Below are 25,462 nucleotides of genomic sequence, written 5' to 3'. Positions count from 1 at the left end.
GTCCTGTTCAATCTCTTTTATGCAGCAATGCTTGATGACTCTGCAAGAGACCTGAGTGCCAAGATCAGCATATGTTTTCGGTCCTCTGGCAAATGTTTTCAACCTGAACAGGCCACAATCTTTCATGAGCTCTTTGAGAAGTTGTTCATGAGCTGCTGTATGCCGATGACTATGTTCTAGAAGCACATACTCAAGAAGAGATACAATTGATTATAGACAGATTTGCAGAGTCTGCAAAAAGGTACTGGCTGGCAATGAGCCTGAAAAAGATAATAGTCATGTATCAACCAGCACCAGGGAAACCCTACACCAAACTAAAAATCACCATCAGCAACACACAGCTGAACTCTCTTACAGACTTCTGCTATCTTGGCAGCACATTGTCAAATGATGCTACTATAGGCAAGCAGCTGACAAGATGCATCAACAGAGCCAGTTTATTATTTGGCATACTATCAAGCAGAGTCTGGCAGCAACACGATATTAAGCTTCAAACCATGCTAACCTTTATAAAGTGATTGTGCTGTCCAATTTGGTGTATGGGTGCAAGACCTAGACCTGCTATAGGCATCACATCAAGCTTCTAGAAAATTTACACGTATGACACCTGTGTGGCATACTTGGCATTAAATGCCAGGATAAAGTTACCAGTAATGAGGTTCTGGAACACAGCCACTCCACAGAGATTGAAACCATGCTCATTGCTTCACATTACACTGGGCTGATCATGTGCTAAGGATGATGACACCAGACTGCCAAAGCAGTTGCTGTACGGAGAACTGAAAGTGAGTAACCTCACACAAAGTGGCCAGGAGAAACACTTGAAGGACACACTGAAGCATAACTGGAAGCAGTGACGCAGGAATCTATAGCTGGGAGTTGTCAGTAACAGTTAGATCACGCTGGTGAGCAGCAGTCAGTGATGGGATTACTCAATTCAAGATTCATCTCCATATGGATCTTGCGGTACAGAAGCTGAGTGGCACAGCTGAGCGGCACAGTCACGGCAGATTCGGTGGCACAGACTTTAATCCCTTCCCTAATACCGAGTTTCATATGCGCTCAATGCAAAAAGGACTGCCACTCACTCAGCAGCCATATTAGCCACAATCATACTCACAAGACATAATACCATCATCAGTGGTCACGAAGGACACCAGCAACAAGTGGCTAGCTTAGGTAGCTTCCCATTGCTTGCTGGTTTTTGTGATTCCTTTTCTTAAGCATCTAACTCTCCCCATGCTTTGTACAGGGAGCTTAGGCAATTAACTCAGGGCTGAGGATTCCACTGGGTGGCAGTACAGCTAAAAATTGAGCATCGCAAAACTCGCACCTGACTTCCAGAGTCCCAAAAGAAATCTGTGGTGAGTCCGGGACTTGAACCCCAGTCTCCCAAGTCATAGGCTATTACTCTAACCACTGGACCATCCTTCCTCTGACCATAGGCGCCAACTTCCCCTCTTTTCCCTGGGTGCTTGGCCCCTGCCCTGCCTCTTCCCACCCCTTATCCCCCCCATTCCAACCCCTTCCCCATAGTCCCTGCCCCCACTCCGCCCCCTCCCTGCCCCCATTCCAATTCTTTCCCCAAATCCCTGCCCCAGCCCTGCCTCCTCCCCTGAGCACACGATGTTCCTGCTCCTTCCCCCCTCCCGGAGTTTGCTAATGCCACCAAACAACTGTTTGGCGGCGGCCAGGTGGGAAGCGCTGGGAGATAGGCAGAGGAGCGGGGATGTGGCGCGCTCGGGGGTGGGGAAGGAGGTGGGGCGGCGGGGGAGGAGAGCTTGGCTGCCAGTGGGTGCAAAGCACCCACTAATTTTTCCCCATGGGTACTCCAGCCCCGGAGCACCCACGGAGTGCTGTGCCTATGCCTCTGACATGACTTATTCAGGTGCCTAAAGATGTATTTAGTCACCTAGCTTGAGGAATCCAACTTCGAAAATGCTGACAGGTGCTTTAATTTTATGTTTGCGGGGTTAACTGAAAACATGAGGTTAAATAAAACAAATTAAGGATTGAATTAATCATATTATTGGTATGCAACTCCTGGTTTCATAGTGAAAATATAGATCTTTTGATTAAAAAAGATGGATGACTACCTCACTCTCTGTATATTCTTAGGACTTGTCTACACTTACATTTTATAACGCTCTAACTTGCTGGCTCAGGGGTGTGAAAAAGCGCTGGACTAGCGCTCGGAGCTATTCCTCTCTTGGGGGTGGATCACCAGGAGCGCTGGGAGAGCTCTCTCCCAGCGCTCAAGCGCGACCGCACTCACGCTTCAAAGCGCTGCCATGGGAGTGTTCCCGTGACAGCGCTTTGAAGTTTCCAGTATAGCCATGCCCTTAGTTACCTGGCCCCATTCTGGTTGGAGGTATCTGATTCTGTCAGGAGTACTATAGTGTGATTTATCTCTCTCTCGTAGCAGTGAGAATGCGTTTTTTTTCCATGGACAGGAACACACACTCGTGGCAATTTACTTACCTAAGCTGGAGGTTGAACTTTGGTCTTTGATGTTCCAGTGCAAGTGGTCTACCAGTTGTGTTTTAAAGGAACATCTCTACTAGCTCAACACAGAAAAGAGCCTTCTGTACTGTATACAGCAGGGGTCTCAAACATGTGGCCCACGGAGTTGTTTGCTGAAGCGCCCAAATCTCCCCCCTCCCCCCGAGTTATTCTCCGCAGCGTGCCATGTCCCCGCTCCTCTGCCTACCACCAGGCGCTTCCCGCGGCACTTAGCACTTTCCAGGAGGGAGGGGGAGGAGGCGGGGCAGGGGCGGGGCCTCATGGAAGGGGGGGCAGCGGGGGGCGGTGTCAGTCATGCAGCCCTCAGGCCAATGTACTAGTCCTCATGTGGCCCTCGTAGTGATTTGAGTTTGAGATCCCTGGTATAGAGTACCTTCCCCACAATTCCTTAAAGAACTACCCAATGACTAACTCTTGTATGTTAGTCAAACCAGTTTCTACAGATTCATAATGTATTTCTCATTAAAGGACGTGGAAGAGTAGATGTTTATAGTCTCAATCAAACCTGGTTGGAAATTTTGTGACTTTTTTTTTTTTTTGACAGAAAATGGCAATTTGTCAAAACTGAAATTGTTCACAGGAACAGGGTTGTCTCAACAAATTCCTCAGTTCAAAACATTATTTGAGAAAAAGTTTTGTTGAAACATCTTGATTTGACACTTTCTAATCAAATTCGGATTTTTGGTTCAAAATGACTTTGTTTCAGCTTTTAAGCTAACTATTAGTAAAAATTCTATTTTAAATAAAAAAGGTCAAATTGCAATTTTCATTTACTGGAATCATATTTTTTTCAGATTTTAACTTTTTGTCCTGTTTGGGATGGGAATTTATTTATTTTTATCAAATTTTGAAAATTTTCCCAAAATGGGAAAATAATTTCCCACCCAGCTCTAGTCTCAAACAATTGTGCATTGTCAAAACAGTCTTTGCAACTGCTCTAAACTGTAGCACAATTAGTACCATTTTTGTGTGAAAACATAAGAATTAAAGAATAAAACCATCTCTTCGTTGTTTGATCCCATTCGTGTATAAGCGGTTGGATTGTATTGTCCTTTGCACAGCAGGCTCCTATTATTAGTGCATTTATAAACTTGTGGCCCAGAGGTTTCATTTTCATATTAGTCATATCTAGCAGAAAAATCCACCAAAGTAGTGATATCAGCTGTCTAGCCCATTAATATTTCCCTTGGCTGCTTTGTCAATGAAACTAACAAATAATGGGAGAGTGGAACATGCCAGAAAAGCATTTTCTAGAAGCATTACGTCAGTGTGGAAATTCAAATTGCAAAAATTCCTGAGGGAATTCTGCACCAAGAAAATAAAAAAATCTGTGCACAATATTTTAAAATTCTGCAAAATTTTTCAAATTTTATTTGTCAACAAATAAACGTGGAGGTTCCAGCATGGCAGTAGGGAGTACAGGCCACTGGCTGCACAGAGGTGGGAGATCACCCTGCAGCCCCCCTTTTGGGACACAAGACTCAGCCGTGAGGCTGCACCGGACCCTGACACAGCCTAAGAAACATCCTGGGGCTTGCCCCTCTACGCCAGGGGCACCAGGTGTGTGCAGGGAGGCTCAGCCCAGCAGGATCTAAGTGTGGAGGCGCTTAGCTCAGCAGATCCAGATGTGGGGTGAGAGGGTTCTGTGTGGGGCAATCTAGGTGCAGGTGGCTCAGTGGCAGATCCGGGGAGAATCTGGTGGGGTGGGGGTCTGGATGCTACCCTTTCCGCACTGCGCCTTCCTCTCCCCACTCTCTCCTTCCCCTATCCCCTACCCCTTACTCCCACATCCCCCTCCTCCTGTCCCATTCCCCTATCCCATCACCCTTCCTTCCCCACTGCATGTTCCCATCATCCTACTCTGCCCCCCTTGCCCTGCCCCATCTCATGCACTCACCATTGTACAGAAAACAGGATTGTGGCCATGCAGGGCACCCAGCACACATAGAAGGAGAAGAGGACAAGGTCTAGGACCCAGGGGGCAGTGTCAGTGAGCAAGAGCAGCCACTCTCCCTCACCCAGCAGGAGAGAAGCTGTTCTGTCCCACCTCCTCCACTCCCTGCCTGGGCCCAGCTTGCAGGGAGAGGGGCCAAGCAAGCCAAAAGCAGGCCGGCCTCCCCCACCCCCCGTTCCCAACAGGCCAAGCAGAGCAAGTCCTGGGCAGATAGGCACTCGCAGAAATTGGGGGAGGGCAGTGGCAACACAAATAATAAAAGGTTCTGAAAAATCTGACCTTTAAGGAAAAGTTAAAAAACTGGGCATAGTTAATCTTAAATACAGAAGACTGGGAGGGATCTGATAAGGACTGCTACAAAGAGGATGAGCATCAGATGCTCTCCATATCCACTGAAGGTAGGACAAGAAGTAATGGGCTTAATCCGCAGCAAGGGAGCTTTAGGTTAGATATTAGGTAAAACTTTCTAACTATGAAAGTAGTTAAACTCTGGAATAGGCTTATAAGAGAGATTGTAGAATCCCCGTTGCTGAAGGCTTTTAAGAACAGTATAGACAAACACCTGTCAGGGATGGTCCAGGTATACTAGGTCCTGTCTCAGCACCTGGGGCTGGATTTGATGATCTTTCGAGGTCCCTTCCAGCCCTGCATTCTATGGTTCTAAGAAAACCTCCCGAGACAGCATGGCTAGCGTGTCCATCCGTTGTTTTTGTATGCAGGGCAGCAAAGCCACAACAGTTAAACTTAATGAACAGGAGCTGGAATACTGGACTAAGTCTAAGTGTATATCACACGGTTCAGCTTCCTAGAAGGTCTCAGAATTTTGTCAACACGGTAATTTCCCTCGGCAAGTTTCCCTTGAGAAAGAGAGAAACAAGTTTTAATTCTTCCTCTTCTTTAAGTCAGCTGAGTTACTTCCCTTCTTGTCCAGAAACATTGGTGCAAATTTCACATCTCTCAAAATATTTTCTCCTCAGCAGTAACTCAGAGTTTTTCTGGGAATAGGATAGTTGCCTCTACACCTTCCTCTCCAAATGCACATTTATGGGGGGAAATAAAAGTCCTCTCCCCTTCTTGCTTGGGTCATCAGACAGATCCAAAAAAACCAGGATTTTGTTGCTTTTGAAAATGGTCTCCTTAGCAGTTTTGGCTGTCTTTATACCTGCTGCTAATATCAGGATGATCACCTTGTGAAGTGACCAAGGGGTTACATGCCCTGGGTAAGAAGCAGGGGTGTCCCAACACTGTGAGGATCTGGAACCGGCAGGGAAGTAAGCCTCATTCCCGTGGAAGTACTAGCCCTCCACACTGCTGCTGTGGTCTCCCTGGCAAAAACCCCTTGGCAGCTGTGCAGTGGCAGCCATGGAACAGATTCAGCAAGAGGTCATACTGCTTCAGGCAGCTCACAGTCAGATTTATGTAAGGAAGTGTCCAGGGTCAGCAGAGGATGACATTGGTGGGGATTAGGTGTTCATTCCTGCTTCCCATCCAGTCCCAAAACCGTGCAGTGCACCAACCCCATGAAGTTCTGGTAAAGGAGCTTCCTTGAGGTCTCAGATAAAAGAGGCCATTACCATGGAGACAGAAGACACCCCTTCTATTGTCTCCAGGAGAGCTTCGTGGGATCAGGGTCCTACTCTGTTTATGGAAGGAGAGGTGACACCTGGAGCTCAAAATTGAGTGGGAAAAGTAGTTTTTTCCCCAAGTTGCCCTGGAATTACTGTGCTGTTACCTGTTTTCTTCCTTTTTGATCCCTAATTACTCCTGGGGAAATTCTGCATCACTGCACATGCTCAAAATTCATGTCCCCCACAGATTTCTTTGTTTCCCCACAAAAAAATGACATCTGACGGGGAAGCAAAAGGAAGCCACAAGAGTGGCCACACGCCCCTCCCTGACAGCGCAAGCTGGTTGGTTTTGGCGCCTAAAGCAGCCGATAGAGACATAAATCAACATCGGGGTGGTGCTGGGCAGTCGTGTGTGTGTGAGAGAGAGAGAGAGAGACTGTCCCTCTCGCTCACTATTGCAGCACACTTGGTGTGGAGGGGCAGGGCATCGGGGTGTTTCTGAGGAGGTAGGCGTGGGGCAGACTCTGTCCCCTCAGGCAGAGTAGAAAGTAGCAGCCTGCCCACTTAGTGAATTGTTCCCATTGTCTTTGTGAATTCCCTCAGGAATATAAAACAGGTGTAAAAGTTTTAAGGCTCCTTTATGTAGCCAGAGTGATGTAAAGGACTGTATGGCCTTATAAATATTTATGATGCTTTAGTGATTAGAACTGGTCTAAATTTTTGGACTGAAAAAAATTCCTATCAAAATGTGACAGGTTTCAGAGTAACAGCCATGTTAGTCTGTATTCGCAAAAAGAAAAGGAGTACTTGTGGCACCTTAGAGACTAACCAATTTATTTGAGCGAAAGCTTATGCTCAAATAAATTGGTTAGTCTCTAAGGTGCCACAAGTACTCGTTTTCTTTTTATCAAAATGTGCTCCATGAACTGTTTGCTACTGACCTTTCTGGAGATGGTCAGTAGCCAATATAAATTGTGAGTTTGATTCCCTAGCCACACTGACCATAGGGTTGCATATATTTGTTGACTAATAACTCAAAATAAATGGTCAAACCTAGCTACATTATATGAGGCAGGATGGTTTGGGGATTTCCTCCAAAGGTCCCCACTCCCATTCTTCATCCATTGTACTGTAGTTTAAATAAATTTCAAAAATAAGTGAAACCAGAAGTGATTATATTGCATTATTCTGACAAATAAAATATGCAGAATTTTAAAATATGTGCAAAATTTTTAATTTTTTGGTGCAGAAATCCCCCAGGAATACCTAATATATATGTTACGTTTTTCTTGGTGAAATCCCATTGTATAATAGCCATCTCTACATGTGAAGGCACCAGTTTGGTTTTCTTTTAATATCATGTTTTTTTTCAGGGAGGAGTAGGGCGTTGGTGGAAAAAGCTGAATTTCCAGAAGCAGCTGCGGGCAGGGAGGGAGAGTATGTCTGGGGGGTATTGTGGTTTTCAGAATTCAAAGATGTTTTCTGATGTCAGCCTGAAATACTGTGCCAAGCTGCATACATCAGCAAACAAGGCTTTCAGTGAGTGAGGGAACTTTCTGAGTAATAAAATCGTTTGGCAATAAGCAGTGGTGAGCAGAAAATGAATCTCATGCCAGCTTTTGTGTTTGTTGACTGTCTTTCTCAAATGTGAAAAAGCATCCATCTTGCTTTATAGCTGACTTTAATACCATTAAGGCATCATATAGGGTAAAGTGCTGTCTTGATGACAGGTAAGCTAAGAAGTATTTTGGCACCTAGACAAAGAATGAGATAATACTCTTATGCTGTAAGAAGTCCTCCCACTAGTATGTAGTTGGTTATTATTAGAAAACATTTTTGCATTTGCTTATTATTGCAGCATAAATATTCTCTTCACTTCTTCAAATACATTTTTTACAAAAGAAGAAAATATTCCTGCTATAATGGAATGTTCCAGGAGAAGAAAGACTAACCTCTCACCAAAAGGCGCTGACTCTGTGGATGCTTCGGGGCTGGAGCATCCACGGGGGAAAAAATGGTGGATTCTGAGCACCCAAGGGCAGCCCCCCTATCAGCTCTCCCCCCCCAGCACTTCCCACCCTGTGGATCATCACCTCCCCCCTCCCTCCCCATGCCTCCCACCACCACCGAACAGCTGTTTCACGGCGTGCAGGGAGGCTGAGGGGGGGGGAGCAGGAATACAGCACACTTGGGGGAGAGGGCGGAACTGGGCGGGAAGAGACGGGGTGGGGTGGGGTGGGGGCAGACAGAGGCATGGTGGGGCCTTGGGGCATGGAGTGAAGTGAGGGCAGGGCGTGGGGCAGAGCTAGGGGTCGAGCACCCCCCGGCAGTTTGAAAAGTCGGCGCCTGTGCTCTGTTATTCAGGATCCCTCCAGGTGGGTGCCGAGAACAGCATGATGCAACTCTCTGGGCAACATAAGTGTGCTTCCAAATATTGGGGAATCGTGTATGCCATTTGGCTACTGAGATGGTGATGCTTTAGAATAGCACAATTGCTGAGGCCTTAGCTGTAATTTTAATTAAAATATCTTACGTTGTAGCCCTGTAGATGTACATGGTACTTTACTGACACTGAACTAAAAATGGTCCTTGCACTGAGCTTATCACCCAGCTTTGACCAATGTAATGCAAAGAGTAAAAATGTGGGGTGAAATCCTAGCCCCACTGAAGTCAGTGGCAGATACATCAGAGAGGGGATTGGGGTTTGGAGTGCAAAGCACCAGTGATATACACAGGTGGAAGCCAGGGTGCCAAGTAGGTGTTGGCAGCATTCTGAACCAATAGGGAATTTTTAAGGTCAGTATTTTATTCCTTGGTATAGTACATTGCACTAATCAAGCCTGGAGGTTATAAGTGCACAGACCACCATGACAAACTCAAAATGTGACAGGATGAAGCACAGTCTGCTTGCCAACCATAGTCCTATTTGGGATGATGTAAATGCAAACTAGGTACCTTTTAGAGCACACCAGCGGGGTCCACACAAGGCAGTTAGAGCATTTTACAAATCACACCCTTCTGGCATGCTTTGCCAAGTGCCATGTAGGGAAGCCCTCAGTGTCCAGAAGCACTAAATAATCCAGTATTAGTGAGGAAAGTGGAGACATTAAAAAATGCCAGATCTCTCTCTTTGATGAGATTACAAATTTGCTAAAGGTAACAGTGTTCATGTAGCATACTTGGACTTCTGTGAGGCATTTGACTTGGTACCACATAATGTTTCAACTGCGACTCTAGAATGATACAAAATCAACATAGCACATATTAAATGGAACAATAACTGGCTAACTAATAGGTCTCAAAATGTAATGGTAAACAAAATAGTCATTGAATGGTTGTGTTTCTAGTTGGTCCAGCAGGGATCTATTCTTGGTCCTACTATGCTATTTAACATTTTATCAATAACATGGAAGAAAACATAAAATCATCAAAGTGTGACAAAGTGTGCAGATGACACAAAAATCGGGGGAGTCAGAAATAATGAAGACAGATTGCTCTGTATCTCTTGGTAAACTGGATGCAAGCAAACTGTACATTTCAATATGGCCAAATGTAAAGTCATGCATCTAGGAACAGAGAGAGCAGGCCATACCTCCAGGATGGGGAACTCTATCCTGGGAAGCAGTGACTCTGAAAAAAGACTTGGAGGTTATGCTGGATAATTAGTTGAAAATGAGCTCCTAATGTGATGCTGTGGCCAAAAGGGTTAATGCAATGTTTGAATGCATAAAGAGTGGAATCTGAGGCAGGAATAGGGAGTTTATATTCCCTCTGTATTTGACACTAGAAGTTTGTGCAGTTCTGGTGTCCACAATTCAAGGAGTATGTTCATAAAATGGAAAGGGTTCAGAGAAAAGCTGCAAAAATTATTAAAAGTTGGAAAACCTGCCTTATACTGATAGACTCAAGGAACTCAATCTATTTAATTTATCAAAGAGGAGATTAAGGGGTGACTTGATCATAGTTTATACCTACATGGTGAACAGAAATTTGATTATAGAGGACTCTTCAATCTAGCAGATAGTGGCATAACAAGATCCAGTGACTGAAGTTGAAGCTAGACAAATTCAGACTTGAAGTAAAATGTAAAATTTTTTCAGTGTGGGTAATTAACCACTGAAGCAACTTAACGAGGGTTGTGGTAAATTCTCAATCATGGAAACTTTTAAATCAAGAGTGTATGTTTTTCTACAAGATATGCTTGAATTCAATCAGAAATTAATTCAGGGAAGTCCTATATGACCTGTGTTATACAAGAAGTCAGACTAGATGATCACAAAGGTCCTGTCTGGCTTTATAATCTATGAATAGTTGTCTGAAATTTTTTTGTGTCCTGCTTCTGATCAGTGGACCTAAATCCATTTAAAATTAATTGTTTTCCAGTCTTGAACTGGTAATAAAGGATCATGTTAAAAATGCAAAGGAGTGCTTTACTATTCTTTTAAACAAGAAGAATTACTTATATTATAATCAGAATACATTTTTTAAAATGTTATGAGGTTTTTATAGTTCTCTACTGATCTCTCTCAAAGAGCACTGTTTTTAAATGTATTTGAAATTGCCTGAACTGTGATTTATAACTTGACATGTCAAGGGTAGATTGATTCAACCAATACCAAGTCAATGCATTTCATATTTTATTACAAATACAGCCTATCATCAAACATCCTTTACCGTACAAGTGAAATTATTAAATAGAACCTCAGTATGGAACTTGGGAGATTCAGCTCTGTTAGCTGTCTATATGATGGGTAGGTGATGTGAGGCAGTGTAATTCAGGTTTCCTGTAAATCATTCAGTTGTACAGTATTTTTCTACGGAACACAACACCAAGTTCTAAAAAGAGAGGAAGGAGGAAATTGTCAATGATAGAAGCTTTTAATTGCTAAATGCCTGAATGCTAACGCTTGTTGTTCTTTGCTTTGTTTATTGCTGTGGTTTTTTTTTTTAATTTTAGTCTTTGATTTTTGTTTGTTTTTTAGAATAGTCCTTATCAGTGGCAGAAGATCCTTCTGTAGCATATTTTCAGTGCTGCCGTATCGAGACTGTACCCAAATCGGGTATGTATATTTATGCATACTACCTCGTCTCTTTGGGTCATAACAGCATATATAGTACTGAATACAGACAATAGGGCTGTCATTTTTAAATATCTACCCCCAAAAGAGAAATATTTGATTTGTGGTATAGTATCAGGTTAAAATCATATTTTTAAATCACAGATTTCCTTATCTTTGTTATAATATCTTAGATTATTAAAACTGAAAGAATTTAAAAAATCCAGTTTACTAGTACAATTTACCATTTGTACTGTTTGTTTTTCATGCTTCACTCCTCTTGGACAATGCGAATATTCTAGACACTATTACTTTTATTTATAGTCAGCTTTCCCTTTCTGGTTCTCCTACACTAGAACAATGCTACAGTATCTAGTTTCCAGCACTGTAGAGAAATGATTGAATTCAAACAAAAGAGTGTTTTAATTTAACTATTTCATTAAAATGGTTTTAAAAACTGTATTCAATGACTGAAAACACCCGTTGTAAAAATGGAGTCAAATAACTTCTAAACCATGGGCCAGATCCTCAGTTGGTGTCAGTGTCTTTAGTGGAGCTATGTCAGTTAACACAAGCTGAGGATCTGGGCCAATAGGTTTGTTGTTTTCCAAAGATACAGAATGTGCAATGCACGTCATTCCAGACTGAAACCATGTAAGTGAAGACATCAGATTAGGATATGTGAAGTGGGGTAACTTAATGTGAAAAAGGAGGCTTACAGATCACTTTGGGTCAAATTAATCCCTTTTCTAATATCACTAAAGTACATCAGGGATGAATTTGGCCCATTGTTTTCATAGTTAAGTTTTTTAGCATTACTGTTCAGCGTTTGAGTAATTCATAGCAAACTGTTTTGTGTACAAAAGAAGCAGATACCATATGGTGAAATTGGTTCAATTATCCTGTCTTTGAGTAAAAAATTTTCTTTAGCTAATTAAACTGGAAAGATGCATCAAGCAAATCTTGAAACATTAGTAGTTTACGTCTGTAGTGCATTCCAGTGCATTTACGATCACTGGAATGTGGCATTTAACTGCTATCTCAGAGATCCGAATATGCCTTTGAAAGACTGAAAGCAAGGGACTTCTGAATTGCAGTGATAATGAGACAGACTACATCCCCAGTATGATTTCAGCATGTTATGTCTTGCACAACATTTGTAAAGCAACAGGGAGTCGAATGAGGAGGCAGAAAGTGCTACGACATATCGGTCCAGCCCTGCTTCCATTGTTAGGAAAGCAAAGACAAGAGATGCCCTCTGTCTATCAGCTGAAGCAACAGAGAAGGAGGAAAACAATTAATTAACATCTCCTTCAAGTAATGGCTGTTGTGAACCATAACTGAAGCAGTATATTCATTGACTTCATTGCCAATGTGCAGACTGTGTAATTCTTGATTATTGCATCATATTTTCATGCATGGTAGAGTGAGGATGAGACACAAGTACTCTTTTGTGACAGGATAATGATAGTATTACCTTAACTTCACTTTTGTGTATCAGTCATTAATAGCCATCTCTAGATTTCTAGTTCATCCATACCCGTAGCCAGGTGCTGCTGGTGTCCTGAATACTTACTTTGTGTAACCATTGCCAAAGGGCATTACAACCAAAACTAATTATTCCTGCAAATATTTTAGATATTTTCAGTTAAAACCAACCAAATTCAAACAGGAATGAGAATTTTGTGCATGTGGTGGAGACAGTTTCAGCTCAAGAGTTGCTGTGATGAGCATACAGCAGTATTGCTGTTTGCCCTTCCTCTCTACCTCTTCTCAGACTCCCAGGCTCTTTGGGCAGAGAGGAATTCTGGGCAAAGTTATGTTTTGGGGAAGGTGCCAGTCCCACAGTATGAAGGCAGAAGAGCTCTACTGTATTTACACTGGAACTTAAACTGTATTAGCAGAACCATTTTAAAACAGGATTGAAAAGTTGTTCCTTCTAACACAGTTTCAGTGCTCTTTGCCTGGCCAGTGTAGAACAGGCCTAACAGTGTTCAAGAATCATGTTCTAGGCTAGGGCCTGTCTTAACTGGCTTTATAACCAAGTGAAAGCAATTTAGTAGGAAGCCTTGTAAAACAATGTTTTAAATGGTAGCACTAATACAGTTGAGCATCCGTGTATACCAGGATCAGAGAAAACAGAGGAGGATGAAACCTGGGCTAGCACCCCACATCACCACCACCAGCTCTGTTGTGCTGCTCTGAGCTAGTAAAGAACATGACAGGTTTCAGAGTAGCAGCCGTGTTAGTCTGTGTCCGCAAAAAGAACAGGAGGACGTGTGGCACCTTAGAGACGAACCAATTTATTTGAGCATGAGCTTTCGTGAGCTACAGCTCACTTCATCGGATGTAGCTCACAAAAGCTGATGCTCAAATAAATGTGTTAGTCTCTAAGGTGCCACAAGTCCTCCTGTTCTTTTTAAAGAACATGAGACACACATGGTTTCTGAAGGAAGACTGTTCTAAAAAGAAACGAAAAGGTTGACAACATTACAAAATAGTCTTTTCACAATCTGCTACTTCAGGAAGCAAGTTACATTGTAAGTGCTGGGGCTGAAAGAGGGAGAGTGCATGTCAGGGAAATGGATTTTCTTCAACTCTTTACGTTTTACTGTTAGGACATCAAAGAGATGTCAAAGAGAACTTTCTTGGTTTCCTCTTTTTGCAAATAATGCTACAGAAATAATATTTAGGGCCTTTTGTCCTCAAAGCATTTTAAAAACATGAAGGGCTAGATTATCACTAGCCTTAGCACTGCCATGCAGGGGAATAGGTGGGAGTAAAATCTCTCCTCCCCACTCAGCAGCCTACTTAAGTTTGCCCACATCTTTGCTCCTTTGCATGCTGGATGCTCCTTTACCCCTATCTCCATGAACAAGTGAGTGGGGATAGGGGAAGAGCCGTGGCTCTCCTTTTGCATCCACATACCAGTCAGGAGAGCTACTCAGGTGAACGGGGAGGAGCATGCGATACTCCGGAGAGTTCTGAGAGTATTGGGCCTCTCTACACTGTTGTTTATATCCAAGCAATCTTCTCTGAGATCCTTCATGCGCCACAAGCAAAGGAAGATGGAAGGCAGAAGATTCTGAAAGTGAATCGCTGGCTAGGTAAGTGGTATAGAGTGGAGGGCTTTGGTTTTGTGGACCATAGGTCCGCATCCTACAGGGAGTGGGGGCTGTATAGTTTGGATGGCCTCCACCTCAGTAAAAGGGAGACCAATCTCCTTGGGGATAGGCTGGCTAGAGCAGTCAGGAGGGGATTAAAGTAATAGCAAAAGGGGAGGGTAAAAAGAGGGAAGACATGAACATTCAGCACAAAATTGAGACGTGGAGAACAAAATTAATCAAAAACCAAAAGGACATGAGGAGAAGAAAGTCTTCAATTGCCTATACACTAACGCTGGGCTCCTGGGTAACAAACAAGAAGAACTGGAATTGTTCATTTATTAGCAAACATTCAATCTAGTTGATATTGCTGAAACCTGGTGGGATGATTCACACAATATCAATCTTAAAATCAATTATCCTAACCAATTTAGGAAGGATCAAATGAGCAGAAAGGGCGGGGGCGGGGGGAAGGTAGGGGAGTGCCACTCTGTCAAAAATGGTGTTACCTATTTCTGAGTTACTGATAACTTGGAAGAAAATTATCTTGAATGCTTACGGATCAACATCCTAACAGATAAAGCACAAGACGGGGTACTAATTGATGTCTGTCTGAGACCACCAAATCACAGTAGAGAACAGGATGACCTTCTCCTTACACATTTATCTACAATGTGTAGGGGGAAAAATTGAAGTTCCCCATGATCTCACAATTTCAGTGACTCATACCCCCAGTACTAAAATATTCTTGGAATTTCTAAACACTGTAGATGACAATGTCTTAACTCAAGAAGTGTTGCAGCCAGCATGGGGGAATTCTATATTAGACCTTGTCCTAACAGATAAAGAGGAACTGATCACAGAACTAAAAGTTAATGGTAGCTTAGGCACCAGTGATTACGATCTGATCACACTTACAATGTGCAAGCAGAATAAAGTCCAGACCAGTAATATAAATAGTTGGTGCTTTAATAGGGCCAATTTCACTAAGTTGAAAACAATTATGAGGAAAATCAGCTGGGAGGAAGAATTTAATCAGAAAAATGTGAATGATAATTGGGAATCATTTTAAGAACACCTTACTTGATGGCCAAAAAGCCACAATCCCATATTAGAGGAAGAAGGCTGTGCTGATTAAAAAAAAACAATCTGGTTTAAAGAGGAAGTGAAGGCAGCTGTAAAATATATATAATATTTTCCTTTGTCAGAACTTGGTATACAAGGCAATTTACATGAAGTCATCATCAACCTCAGGCACACATTTCCTGAATGTTTATCATTCTGTGGACATGGTGAACAGGAACTCCATCTATTCTTAGAAAGTAAAAGAAAAAGATAAATGTTTCTTGCTTTACTTTACCCCTCCCACACAACAAAAAAAAATTAATAATAGTGCTGTGGAAAATTACAGATTCATAGACTTTTTTTCTCATATTAATTTTGTTCCTACATAGTGAGAAATTTTCAAAGTGTACAAATTATGGAATGCCAGGAGTATAAGCTTCATTGTTATGTGTATTTTTTGCATGATATTGAGATTAAGCAGGAAACCTCATTAAGGTGGTAGGATTTATTTTTCTTAGATTTCTCTTATATTAGGTAAAATATCAAGGCAGAAGCTGAAAATGCTGAGTCCTTGATGTGCTTAGTGAGAGTACACAACACAATTGTAAGGGAATTTATACCAGTTTCTCAGATTCCTCTGTCAATACACTGTAGCCATAGTTCTTGTTCCAGTAATAAGTGCAATTAGGAAGTGAAAAACTGGAGCCCAGTTAGGTGGGCAGACTCAGTCAGCATATCAAGGAAAGGCTTGTTGTTGGTATGTCTGGCATCTGTTTCTTGCCAAAGCTGTAATTACCCTTATCCCTGCAACAGAATCAATAAAATGGGAGTTCTTCACCGTGAAGGATGAGAACAATATTTTACTTTGGATTCCCATAAATTTGAAGTGCTGTTGTTTTCAGGTTAGTCTTAATTAATCTGTAATGGTCTGGGATCATCGAGTATATTTACTCCGAACCATATCCCAAAAAGAGTTTACATTTCCAAATAAAATTCACTTATCAGGCACCTGTTGTTGTAAATAGACTTTTTTTTCTTTTTAGGTTTCTGGGAGTCAGGTTAATATTTAATTGACTTTTAAATAATTCACTGAAATGTTCAGCTAGCAGTGTCATTGAAAGAGCAAGTGCACAGCAGGAATCTTGCAGCGGGTTTTATAGATCACATCCAGGCATCTATTTTAGAATCATTCAAGAAATGTTTCTTTACTGAAGCCAGTAATGTGTGATTTATGGACTGCTAATCCATGCTTAAAATGCATGTGGTAAGAGTTTCTGCTCTGATTTTTGTTTATTCTGATTGTTTATTCTTTCCTATATAGGGCAGAAATAATCAAAGCGAGTACTTATCCTATAATAATTTTGCCATTGGATCACAAGTCACACAATGCTGTTCCAGGAAAAATGCCATGGTACTGCCGTAAAATGCAGAGAGGGAAAATAGCACATTTTCACTACTTTCACTGTAGCTCCCAAATAACCAGCATGTTGAACTCTGAACCCTGTCAAAACTTCAGATTTAATTTTTTACATACAGTAGGTAAATAGCACCCACCCAGCACCGCATTTCCTGATACAAAGTGCACAAATAAAATGTTTGGGGCCTAATTTTCCTGGAACTCTTATGTAAATCTGGGGTAACTCCATGGAAGTCAGTGGAGACAAAAAATAACGTATGAAGAGAATCAGGACCTAAGTGCATTATTATCCACTAAGGTAATGTAAGAGACCCTCACTTTGGCATGGAAGGTAATAAGTAAGATTTTTATTTTAACAACATCCCTTGTTTCCCTCTCCTTTTACTGGAGAGAGTGTTTAGAAGAAACCCCCCTCTCTGACAGTCTCTTAGATGATATGAATGATAGTGATAACTGTCCTTTGGAGGGGGAAAAAGAGCAGAAGTCAGTTGAAATGGTTGGAGCTGTTGTTGTTTCCAAGAAGACACAAAAGAACTGCAAAGATAGAAAATGCAACTTCTGGTGTTGACATTCACTTGCAATTGCACTGCTGAAACAAACATGGGCATAGCACATCGTTTTATTAGCCACTCTGAGACCTGGCAAACTTGTACTGGTGTCGGGCTGTTTAAGTTGCATCTTCAGTCACAGGCTTATGGCAGTGTTGCAAAATATACAGATTTAGCTGGCTAAGCTGGACTCTCATTATAGAACAGAAGGCAAAAGAAAGAGGGATAGGAAAGGGGAGCAATAAGGTGGGAAAGGAAAAGGACACAATGGGGCAGTGACAAAGTCTCACTCCCAGATGGTGTTTGGGATTTAGCCAGAGCCCATGGAAGTTGCAATGTTATCTGGGTACCCTCTCTGCTCTGGTCTGGTCAAGATCTCTCTCAGGTTCAGGCAGTGAAAGCCAAATGCTATCCTGGTAAATCCCAGGGTCTCAGAAAATAAGGGGGGGATGGCAGCAATGATGGTGAAGGTTGCTCCTTTCTGTTCTCTGATCTTTCAGTCAGCCAGCATCGGGGTAAACAGCTTTCTTCCCCACCTCCAAAAGTTTCTTTTTGAGGTCCCCAAAAGGGAGTGATGGGTGGAATAGCCCACTCTTATTATTTTGTCTAGCAATTAGGACTAATTTCCGACACACCAGTTTGGGTTCATCGATTACCGGTCCAACACTTTTCTTGTTTACAGGTATAACCCTAATACAATCCTTGAATTATATCAGTAGCCTTTTTGTTTGGACTAATTCAGTCTGTCTTCCTGTGGCACTTTTTTCACAGCCACATTTATCGTTATAGGTTATTGTGACACTTCATACTTTTTTTATCCACTTTCACGCAGTTAGGCTCACAAGTGGCTTCGACCGACCAGGCCCCAGTCATTTCAATAGCGCTACCACCATATAAATAATAAAAACACAGAATTTGGAGCCTTAGAAATAATATATATAAGATTTTTTGGGGGGCCAAACAGTGGCAGTTTGCCACTGAGCAAAGTAAAGGGGCATCCCATGAGGCTCCTGGTGAGGAATAGAGCCTTAACAGTTACAGTCCCTCTCTGGAACACAGGGGTTATTTAGAGACTGCGCCTAAAGAACCATGGAGTCTGTCTCCCCTGGTGTGACTGGCCCACTCAGCAAGCTGTATAGGAAGAAACAGCCATGTTTCAGCTCCTCCTCTACCTGCTGTGAGGCGATGTAATCCCCAGGTGTTGAACTGTGCTCTCCTGAATGGTGGGATTGCTGAGTTCTAGTGGGGAGAGACTCCTTGCACACTTCCCTAGTTCTCTGCATCCCAGTACAATGAACTTCTGTAGTCTGGCCTTGCATTGATAGTTCCAGAAAAAAAATAATCACAGAATGACTTTGCCTAGGCTCCAAAAAGGTTGTTTGGTTGGGTTTTTTTTAAGTGTGTCTGGCTCAGCAGGGAGCCTATAGCTAACCCATGGGAGTCCTTGGGACCTCCTCTGCCATTCGGCCCTGCCCACACACATAGACTTGCATTGCTTTAGGTCTTGGTAATGGGCAAAAGACCAATAGTAGAGGGTAGCAGACTGAGAGAATTACGTGCTCTGAGTAAGCACTGTTCTCCGCAGTCCTTTATTACATGGGAGAAGGACGTGCCTGCACTAAAGTGGTCTCTTCATTTATATGTAAAGAAGAACATGCCCAATATTTTAGACCAGTCCTCTCCAGAAAAAGAAATTGTTCTTTCTAGCCCAAGGGCGATGGGTTCCAAACAATAATATTTTACCACTATGTCTTACAAAGCAAGCAGGCAGATACTACCTAAAAGTATAGGTCTTTGGGAAAGGAGAAGACTGAAAAAGTGTTTCTAAGTGACACTTTCAGAACAGTACTTAATTTTAAATGGGATGGGAATAAATGCACTGTAGTAGCAGGGCCCCAGGGATGTACATTCATTTTAGTAAAGTAAAAGTGACAGAGAAGATTGAGACACCATTCCTCATTAAACTTCAGCTAATGTTTAGGAAACATTATAGTTTATACTCTTGTTAGCTGCCCCTGATCTCACCGACAGAAGAATCAGTTTCTCTTAAGTCTCCAGGGCTACATTTCTGAAAGACAGCTGTGCTGATTCTTTAAAGTATGCTGGCTTGCTCCCTTCTGAACGTTAGCAAAGATACCTAACTTTGGTTTTTTCCTTTGATTGCATTAAATAAAAACTGTTCCTTGGGATTTTGTTTTGTAGTCAGAATGACATAAGTTCCTCTATAGTCTCCATAATCTTTTTAGGAAGAAGACTAGAGTACTTTCATATTATTTCAAATAATTCATTTAGCATCTTGGGAATTTTTTAACATATATTAATTTCAAATGTATTTGTTTAAAATAAAGTTTTTATGTTGGGGAACTAATGCAGTAGGGTCTTAAATACCATAAAAATGATAACACATACCGTTTTCTCCTTTTAATAGAAAGTGTCCCTTTAAGCCTCTTATTCCGAAGTGCACAGAACTTAATCTGGTGCTTCTGCTAGAATGTTATTTTTATATAATTGTTCTGATCGCGCAGTAAAATATCAGGTAACAAAATGAGAATGTAGCATTGTACTAAGTTAAATTCACTTAAACATTTACATTTTTACAATGGGTTAAATACCCAGTACAAAGTCTTGCTTTATTATAGAAACACTTTATCCAGAAGGTGGATACATTTTGCTGTTAATAAAAGTTTATTGTAATTTACGGAGCGCTTACCCCCCTTCCCCCCCCAGTTTTGGGGGAGAATAAACTGAATGACAGTTTGCATTGTGGACAGAAGGAAGCAGAACAGGGTAAACTCCTGAAGATTCAACCGTACAGAATATGAAACATCACAAACTAAGGCCTCATTCCTTTAGTCCCAAGTCCAGTGAGATGCTTCACAGTGGGTCTCATCTTTAACACCGCTATGTAGACTTTCCAGTTGTTTTGGCCATAAGGCCCCAACACAGCAAAGAACTTAAGCACATGCTTAACTTGAGTAGTCTCACTGAAACCAATCTAATTAGGCGTGTGCTTGAAGTGCTTTACTGAGCTGAGGCCTATAGTGCCCTTCCTGAATAGAGATGCTTAAGCATGTGCCTAACGTTAAGCACATTTTAAAGTTGCATTGTAATTAATGGGATTTAAGCATGTGTTTTAAAGCTAAGCCCAGGCTCAAGAGCGGAGAACTTAAATATGTGCTGACATGTTTTTAGGCCTATGTAGGGATCAGGTGGGCAAATCCCAGAAGATAAATCCTGCAGTTGCAGGGAAGTAGTCATTTGTGGATCTCCTTAACCTACACTTTATCCTCTTCCTTTTATTTGGTTATGAGACAGATGTGTTATGATTCCCAATTCCAGCACGGTCCACCTTTCTTTGACTCACTCGGGGTTGGTTGGTTTGGTTTCTGTTCTGTATGGGTAAAACATAAACTATAAAGTTTTATAGAATTTTTAGCTATAAAGTATTTTCAGTAGTATAGTGCAGTGTGTAGAAGTTGTCTGATCTGAACTGTCTGTAGTGTATGTTTTATTAATTTATTAATTTATTAATTAATTATTAATTTTATTATCTTATTTCATTTGTCTTTGGTGGAGGGTAGCAATAGTCAGTGTTTCTGCTCCCATCTTAGGAAAAATGTGTTTATTAGTGGCTTCTGTTTTCCAGGGATATGAAATTAGAAGGACGTTGTGTGCCTACTGGAGGAGTGTGTTTAAAAGAGATAATTGGTCTTGAAGGTGTGGAACTAGGGGCTGATGGGAAGGTAAGAATGTTAGCTTATTAGATCTAATTTTATGATGAAAATGTAAAATAACTAAAGCCAAGTTCAAATTACATGTTGCATTGTAATCTACATAATGTAAAAGAGTAGGGTATAATGCAGTACATACTGAATTATTATAAAATGAATGAAAAAAAAAAGTGTGCAAGCTGTCAGTGCAAACCAACTAGTTTTTTCCTGAAGAAATCATCCTCTGGTCATAATTAGGGCTACAAATTATTAGTAAATCCAATAGCACTGCTCTGTCCTCAACAGATCACGTCACAGTGTATTGACTGGTGTTAGAAAATCATGTGTTAGGCAATTACAAACAGCATTACAGCTTCCTTTTTTATTTTAGTGAATCTTATACGTAAAATATATCCGTAACTTTACTTCTGTGCTGTGTGAATACCTCAAAAATCCACAAATATTTGCTTGAATAAAAAAAAATAATTCTGAAACTTTGGGGAAACAAATTTTTAAGCACAGAGAATATATGACTCAAATGCAAGTATTTGTGCTGAAAACCTAGTTCAATTGGTACGCATCCAAGGAGTAATAGAAACAATACCTTGCTATTTAGTTATGATTTGTATTGTGATAGGGCCTAGATGCCCCAGCCTCATTGTCCTAGGCATTGTACACACACATAGCAAAGAGATGGTCCCTGCCCCAGAGATCTTACAATCCGTGATCTATATGCGCAATCAAAACTAAACACTGCTCACATTTTGAATTTGATATACACACAATTAACTGCTTATAAACAAAAAATTATTTTTTGAAATTATTCCATGATTAATTTTGAACAACAAATACATTTGTAGAGCCCTTCAAATCTGTGGCTATCTGCTTTATATCCGTGGATATCTGCATCCGTGGACTGTTTTTGTGGATTGAATACGGATGCAAATTTTGTATCTGTGCAGGGCTCTATACCTTTGAGAAAATAATACCTGCGTCCTGTTAAATACGTAAGTAAATAAAAAAGGAAATTAATCAAATAAACTATTCACTGCAAATCCTTCATTCATCTTTATTCCACGTTGATAGGCAACAGATTACCTGCAACATACCAGTGTCTAATATCTCCCACGCTAACCAAGATGTTAGGAGGGAAAAGTAGCTTCAAAAGCATTTAATCCTGAAACAACTGATACTGCTGCTCAAGCAAGTTCACTCTGGTCCCAGTGGTGCTGGAGAACCTGTACACAGGAATGCTATTTCAGGAAAGAAATTGTGGAAATCTGCTACAACTTTCCTAGGAGGGGGGAAAAAAAGCAGGTGAGGCCTTATCCAAAATCTACTGAAGTCAATGTAATCCTTCAGCTGACTTCAACGGACTTTGAATTAGGCCCTTTATTAGGATTTGGTAAATATAACATATCTGCTTTTTTTTTTAAAAAGGACATAACATGTATGCAAAAGCTTTTCAGGATGGATGAACTGATCACACTGAAAGGAAAACAAGTGGCTGGTATTAATCTGTGATTAACTCAAAATCCGAAACATAAAAAATTGAATTTGATAGTAAATGCCAGCCACGCTGCATGGTGTCCCCAATTTCAAACCCGATCACATCAATTGGATCCTATTAAGGCTGAGTTGTGTGATTAACTATGTGCCTATTCTGGCTCTTTCTGTCTAGACTGTTTCTTACACACAGTTTCTATTTCCAACCAATGCCTTGGGAACACGGAGAAACACAATTGACTCCACCTCCTCCTTCTCCCAATTTCGCAATGCAAGCCATCGTAGCCTTTCCTTGGCAAGAGCTAACAGCACGCAGGGGAGCATTGACACAGGTAACTTCATAGGAGTTATTTATTTTAATATCCCTTCTCACACTTGCTATAGGAAGTTCTTCACACTGTTGTTTGCTGGGGGGAATTTTTTTGCCTTTTCTTTTTTTTAAAATGAAGCAAAATTCAGTCTCCAAACAAAGTAACGGGTGATGTAGATGGTGGAAAAAACCTTTCTCTAGTTGCCCATACTTTGCTTAGCCAAATTGGTTTAAAGTTCATAGAATCTCAAACAAACAATATTACTGTGGCATGTAGCCCATTACCATCTTCCCACCCACCACTCTCACTTTCTGGGACTCTCTCAGTGGCTGTCTTTTTTTTTATCATCATACATAAGGGCCAACTTTGTCTCTCTCTAAATTACTGTGGAAGAAACAGATGTTGGTATCAAAGTCATAGTTGTAAAAATCTTACTTGTGGCTTTTTGCATTATGGATAATGAAGGCTGCATTTTCAATATCAGAACAAACAAGGCGATGTCACCTTTTTTCTCCCACTCTCCCAAAAGTAGCTATACGTTTAGGGTATCTTTACATTTTACCTGAAGCAACTCAAAAGGTCTGTATTAATAGGAGAAAAATCAAGGCAGATGCTTTATCATATTCACTTGCTGATTAAAATAATTTGAAACTCTTCCCCATGTCCTTGATCTGGTTTTACCACGTGTACCTCTCATCTAAGTATGGAGGGGTGTGTATACTGTAATGTGAAGATCAACATTTAGATGGCAAACTTATGATTCATGGCTACACTATGTAAACTCACAAAGAGTTGTGAATTCAGAGCTTGGAGAACTACAGATTATATTAATAAACGGTAGGTTCAACATCTTTCTTCAAATTATACTGTCATTGGAGCTTGGGGACTTTACATTCACCACAGCTTTAATGTATACATGGGTTTGTCACACACTTCTGTGTATTTAAAAGGAATGGCAAGCAAGAGAGTTTATGATTTTCAAAGGCCTAAGAGAAGCAGGCACCAAGCTATTATTCAATTTCAACAGGATTTTGTTGCCGCTATCTCCCTTAGGCTCCTTCAGAAGTCCCAGACAGAGGTAATTTTGTCCATTGACTGAAAACTTGCTTGCTGCATATGTTAAGTCTCAGACATTTCTTGATGCAGTTAATTGTTCAATCACTTTTTTATATGTTCTTTATAGGCAGTGACCTGGGAGACTATATTGACTATGACCCAAATCTTTTAGATGATCCTCAGTGGCCATGTGGCAAGCACAAGCGGGTTTTAATATTCCCTTCATATATGGTGAGTAACACTTGATAATAGAGTAGTTAGTAGGTACATTTTGATCCTAGTGGTTAGGACTTTGAAATCTCCTGCTTAAAATCATCACACACCATTTATACCTCCTAACAGCAGCATTTTGGAATCCCTTGCTCTAAATGACGAGGGACATGTAAAAGTAGGTCCATGTGGGTGTTATAAAAGTAAAAGCTTTTATTACTGCTTAATTTCATGGATATTTTAGATGTAAGTCTTGTTGGTTAATAATGCATTTATTCTATTCCGTCTTTCAGTGGGTTACTTTTATTTCCTCTCCTTGGCACTTATTTCTCATGTAAATGTGATATCTGTTGCTCCTAGTTTCGTATGAAGCTGCACAAACAGCGCTGTGTTTTTTTATTCCTGTCATCGCTAGGGTAGAACTCTGGTTTCCAGCAGGTTCTTTTACATTCTTTGACGGTGTTATGTAGGCTGTTCTCTGTTTTGGCATGGGTTGCTCTTTGTAGTCTCAAAGTAAGAAGGAAAGTCCCATCACTAGCATAAGCCTTATATTTTCCATGATGTCCAAAGCTGTAATAATTCAGGCTCATAATTCTGCCCATCTCAGTATTTTATGTGAGAAGAGAAATGGTTCTGCAGCCTTCTGTTTCTTTTTAATTGCATCAAGTTTACATTATCCTTCCTAGAATTTGGTGCACATCTTTTGATTGGGGGGGCAGTCTTGCAACGTGCATTACACAAGAGTGCATGTGCCCATGCACAGGGCATCCAAAGAAGGTGAAACAATAGGAAAAAAATTCAGACTCCCCCCAAAAAAGGCAAGTTTACATTTATAACTATGTATTTGGATAGAGCTGTATGGCTTGAAATCTCAGAAGAATTGGTCCATAACAGAAAGCTATTGGGTCAAGTATTGACGTAGCTCAAAACAGGTCGTCTTGATACTAGTACACGAGCAGCTAAGCATATGCTGTGTAAAGTTTCTTTTTTCCCCGACCAGTCTTTATTTGATAAACAGGATACAAGTGTTCTCTTTCCACCCATTACTTCTTCAGACTAACACGTTGTGTGCTCCAGTCAGAAGTGATGTCTGCTCCTCACTGCCAGACGTTTTCCAGCTACTGCATAGAATGGTTTGATTTAGTTCTGCCGCTCCCTTTGTGATGACTGATCTGTCCCTCGAAGGGACAAATGTAGAATCTCCTCTGCTTTACTTCCTGCTAGTTTCACTCTAGGAGCTTGAGAGGTATTTTGGCTTGCACCTCATGGCTAGTGAAATCTAAATACTGGATCTGTTTTGAGATACCCTCTCTGTCAGGGACAGTGAAGCAGGGAGGTGTCAGGGCTGGGACAAGGCCATCCCAGTGATCCTGTGCTGCTACAGCAGTCCCTTGGCAACTATTGCAGATGGACATAAGTTAGAGCAGCCTACA

At 41.2% G+C, this 25,462-nt stretch overlaps 2 protein-coding genes across 3 annotated transcripts in view; one reads left to right on the top strand and one right to left on the bottom strand.

Annotated features, from left to right (window-relative positions):
* Positions 1 to 25,462, bottom strand: part of SLC35D4 (solute carrier family 35 member D4) — a 202,557-nt gene that overhangs the window by 47,237 nt on the left and 129,858 nt on the right.
* CABLES1 (Cdk5 and Abl enzyme substrate 1) overlaps positions 1 to 25,462 on the top strand; it is a 110,390-nt gene that overhangs the window by 66,366 nt on the left and 18,562 nt on the right. The window contains exons 4-7 of one of the 2 annotated variants that reach the window (XM_073331397.1): positions 11,028 to 11,105; positions 20,883 to 20,979; positions 22,628 to 22,784; positions 23,947 to 24,050. In XM_073331397.1, coding sequence (XP_073187498.1) covers positions 11,028 to 11,105; positions 20,883 to 20,979; positions 22,628 to 22,784; positions 23,947 to 24,050 — 436 coding nt within the window. The remainder of the gene's footprint in view (positions 1 to 11,027; positions 11,106 to 20,882; positions 20,980 to 22,627; positions 22,785 to 23,946; positions 24,051 to 25,462) is intronic. The other variant, XM_073331398.1, reaches the window with a different exon arrangement.

This window comes from Lepidochelys kempii, chromosome 2 (genome assembly GCF_965140285.1).
Source record: "Lepidochelys kempii isolate rLepKem1 chromosome 2, rLepKem1.hap1, whole genome shotgun sequence".
NCBI lineage: Eukaryota > Metazoa > Chordata > Testudines > Cheloniidae > Lepidochelys > Lepidochelys kempii.
Note: the sequence above shows the minus strand (reverse complement) of the source record. Positions and strands in the feature narration are given on the sequence as shown.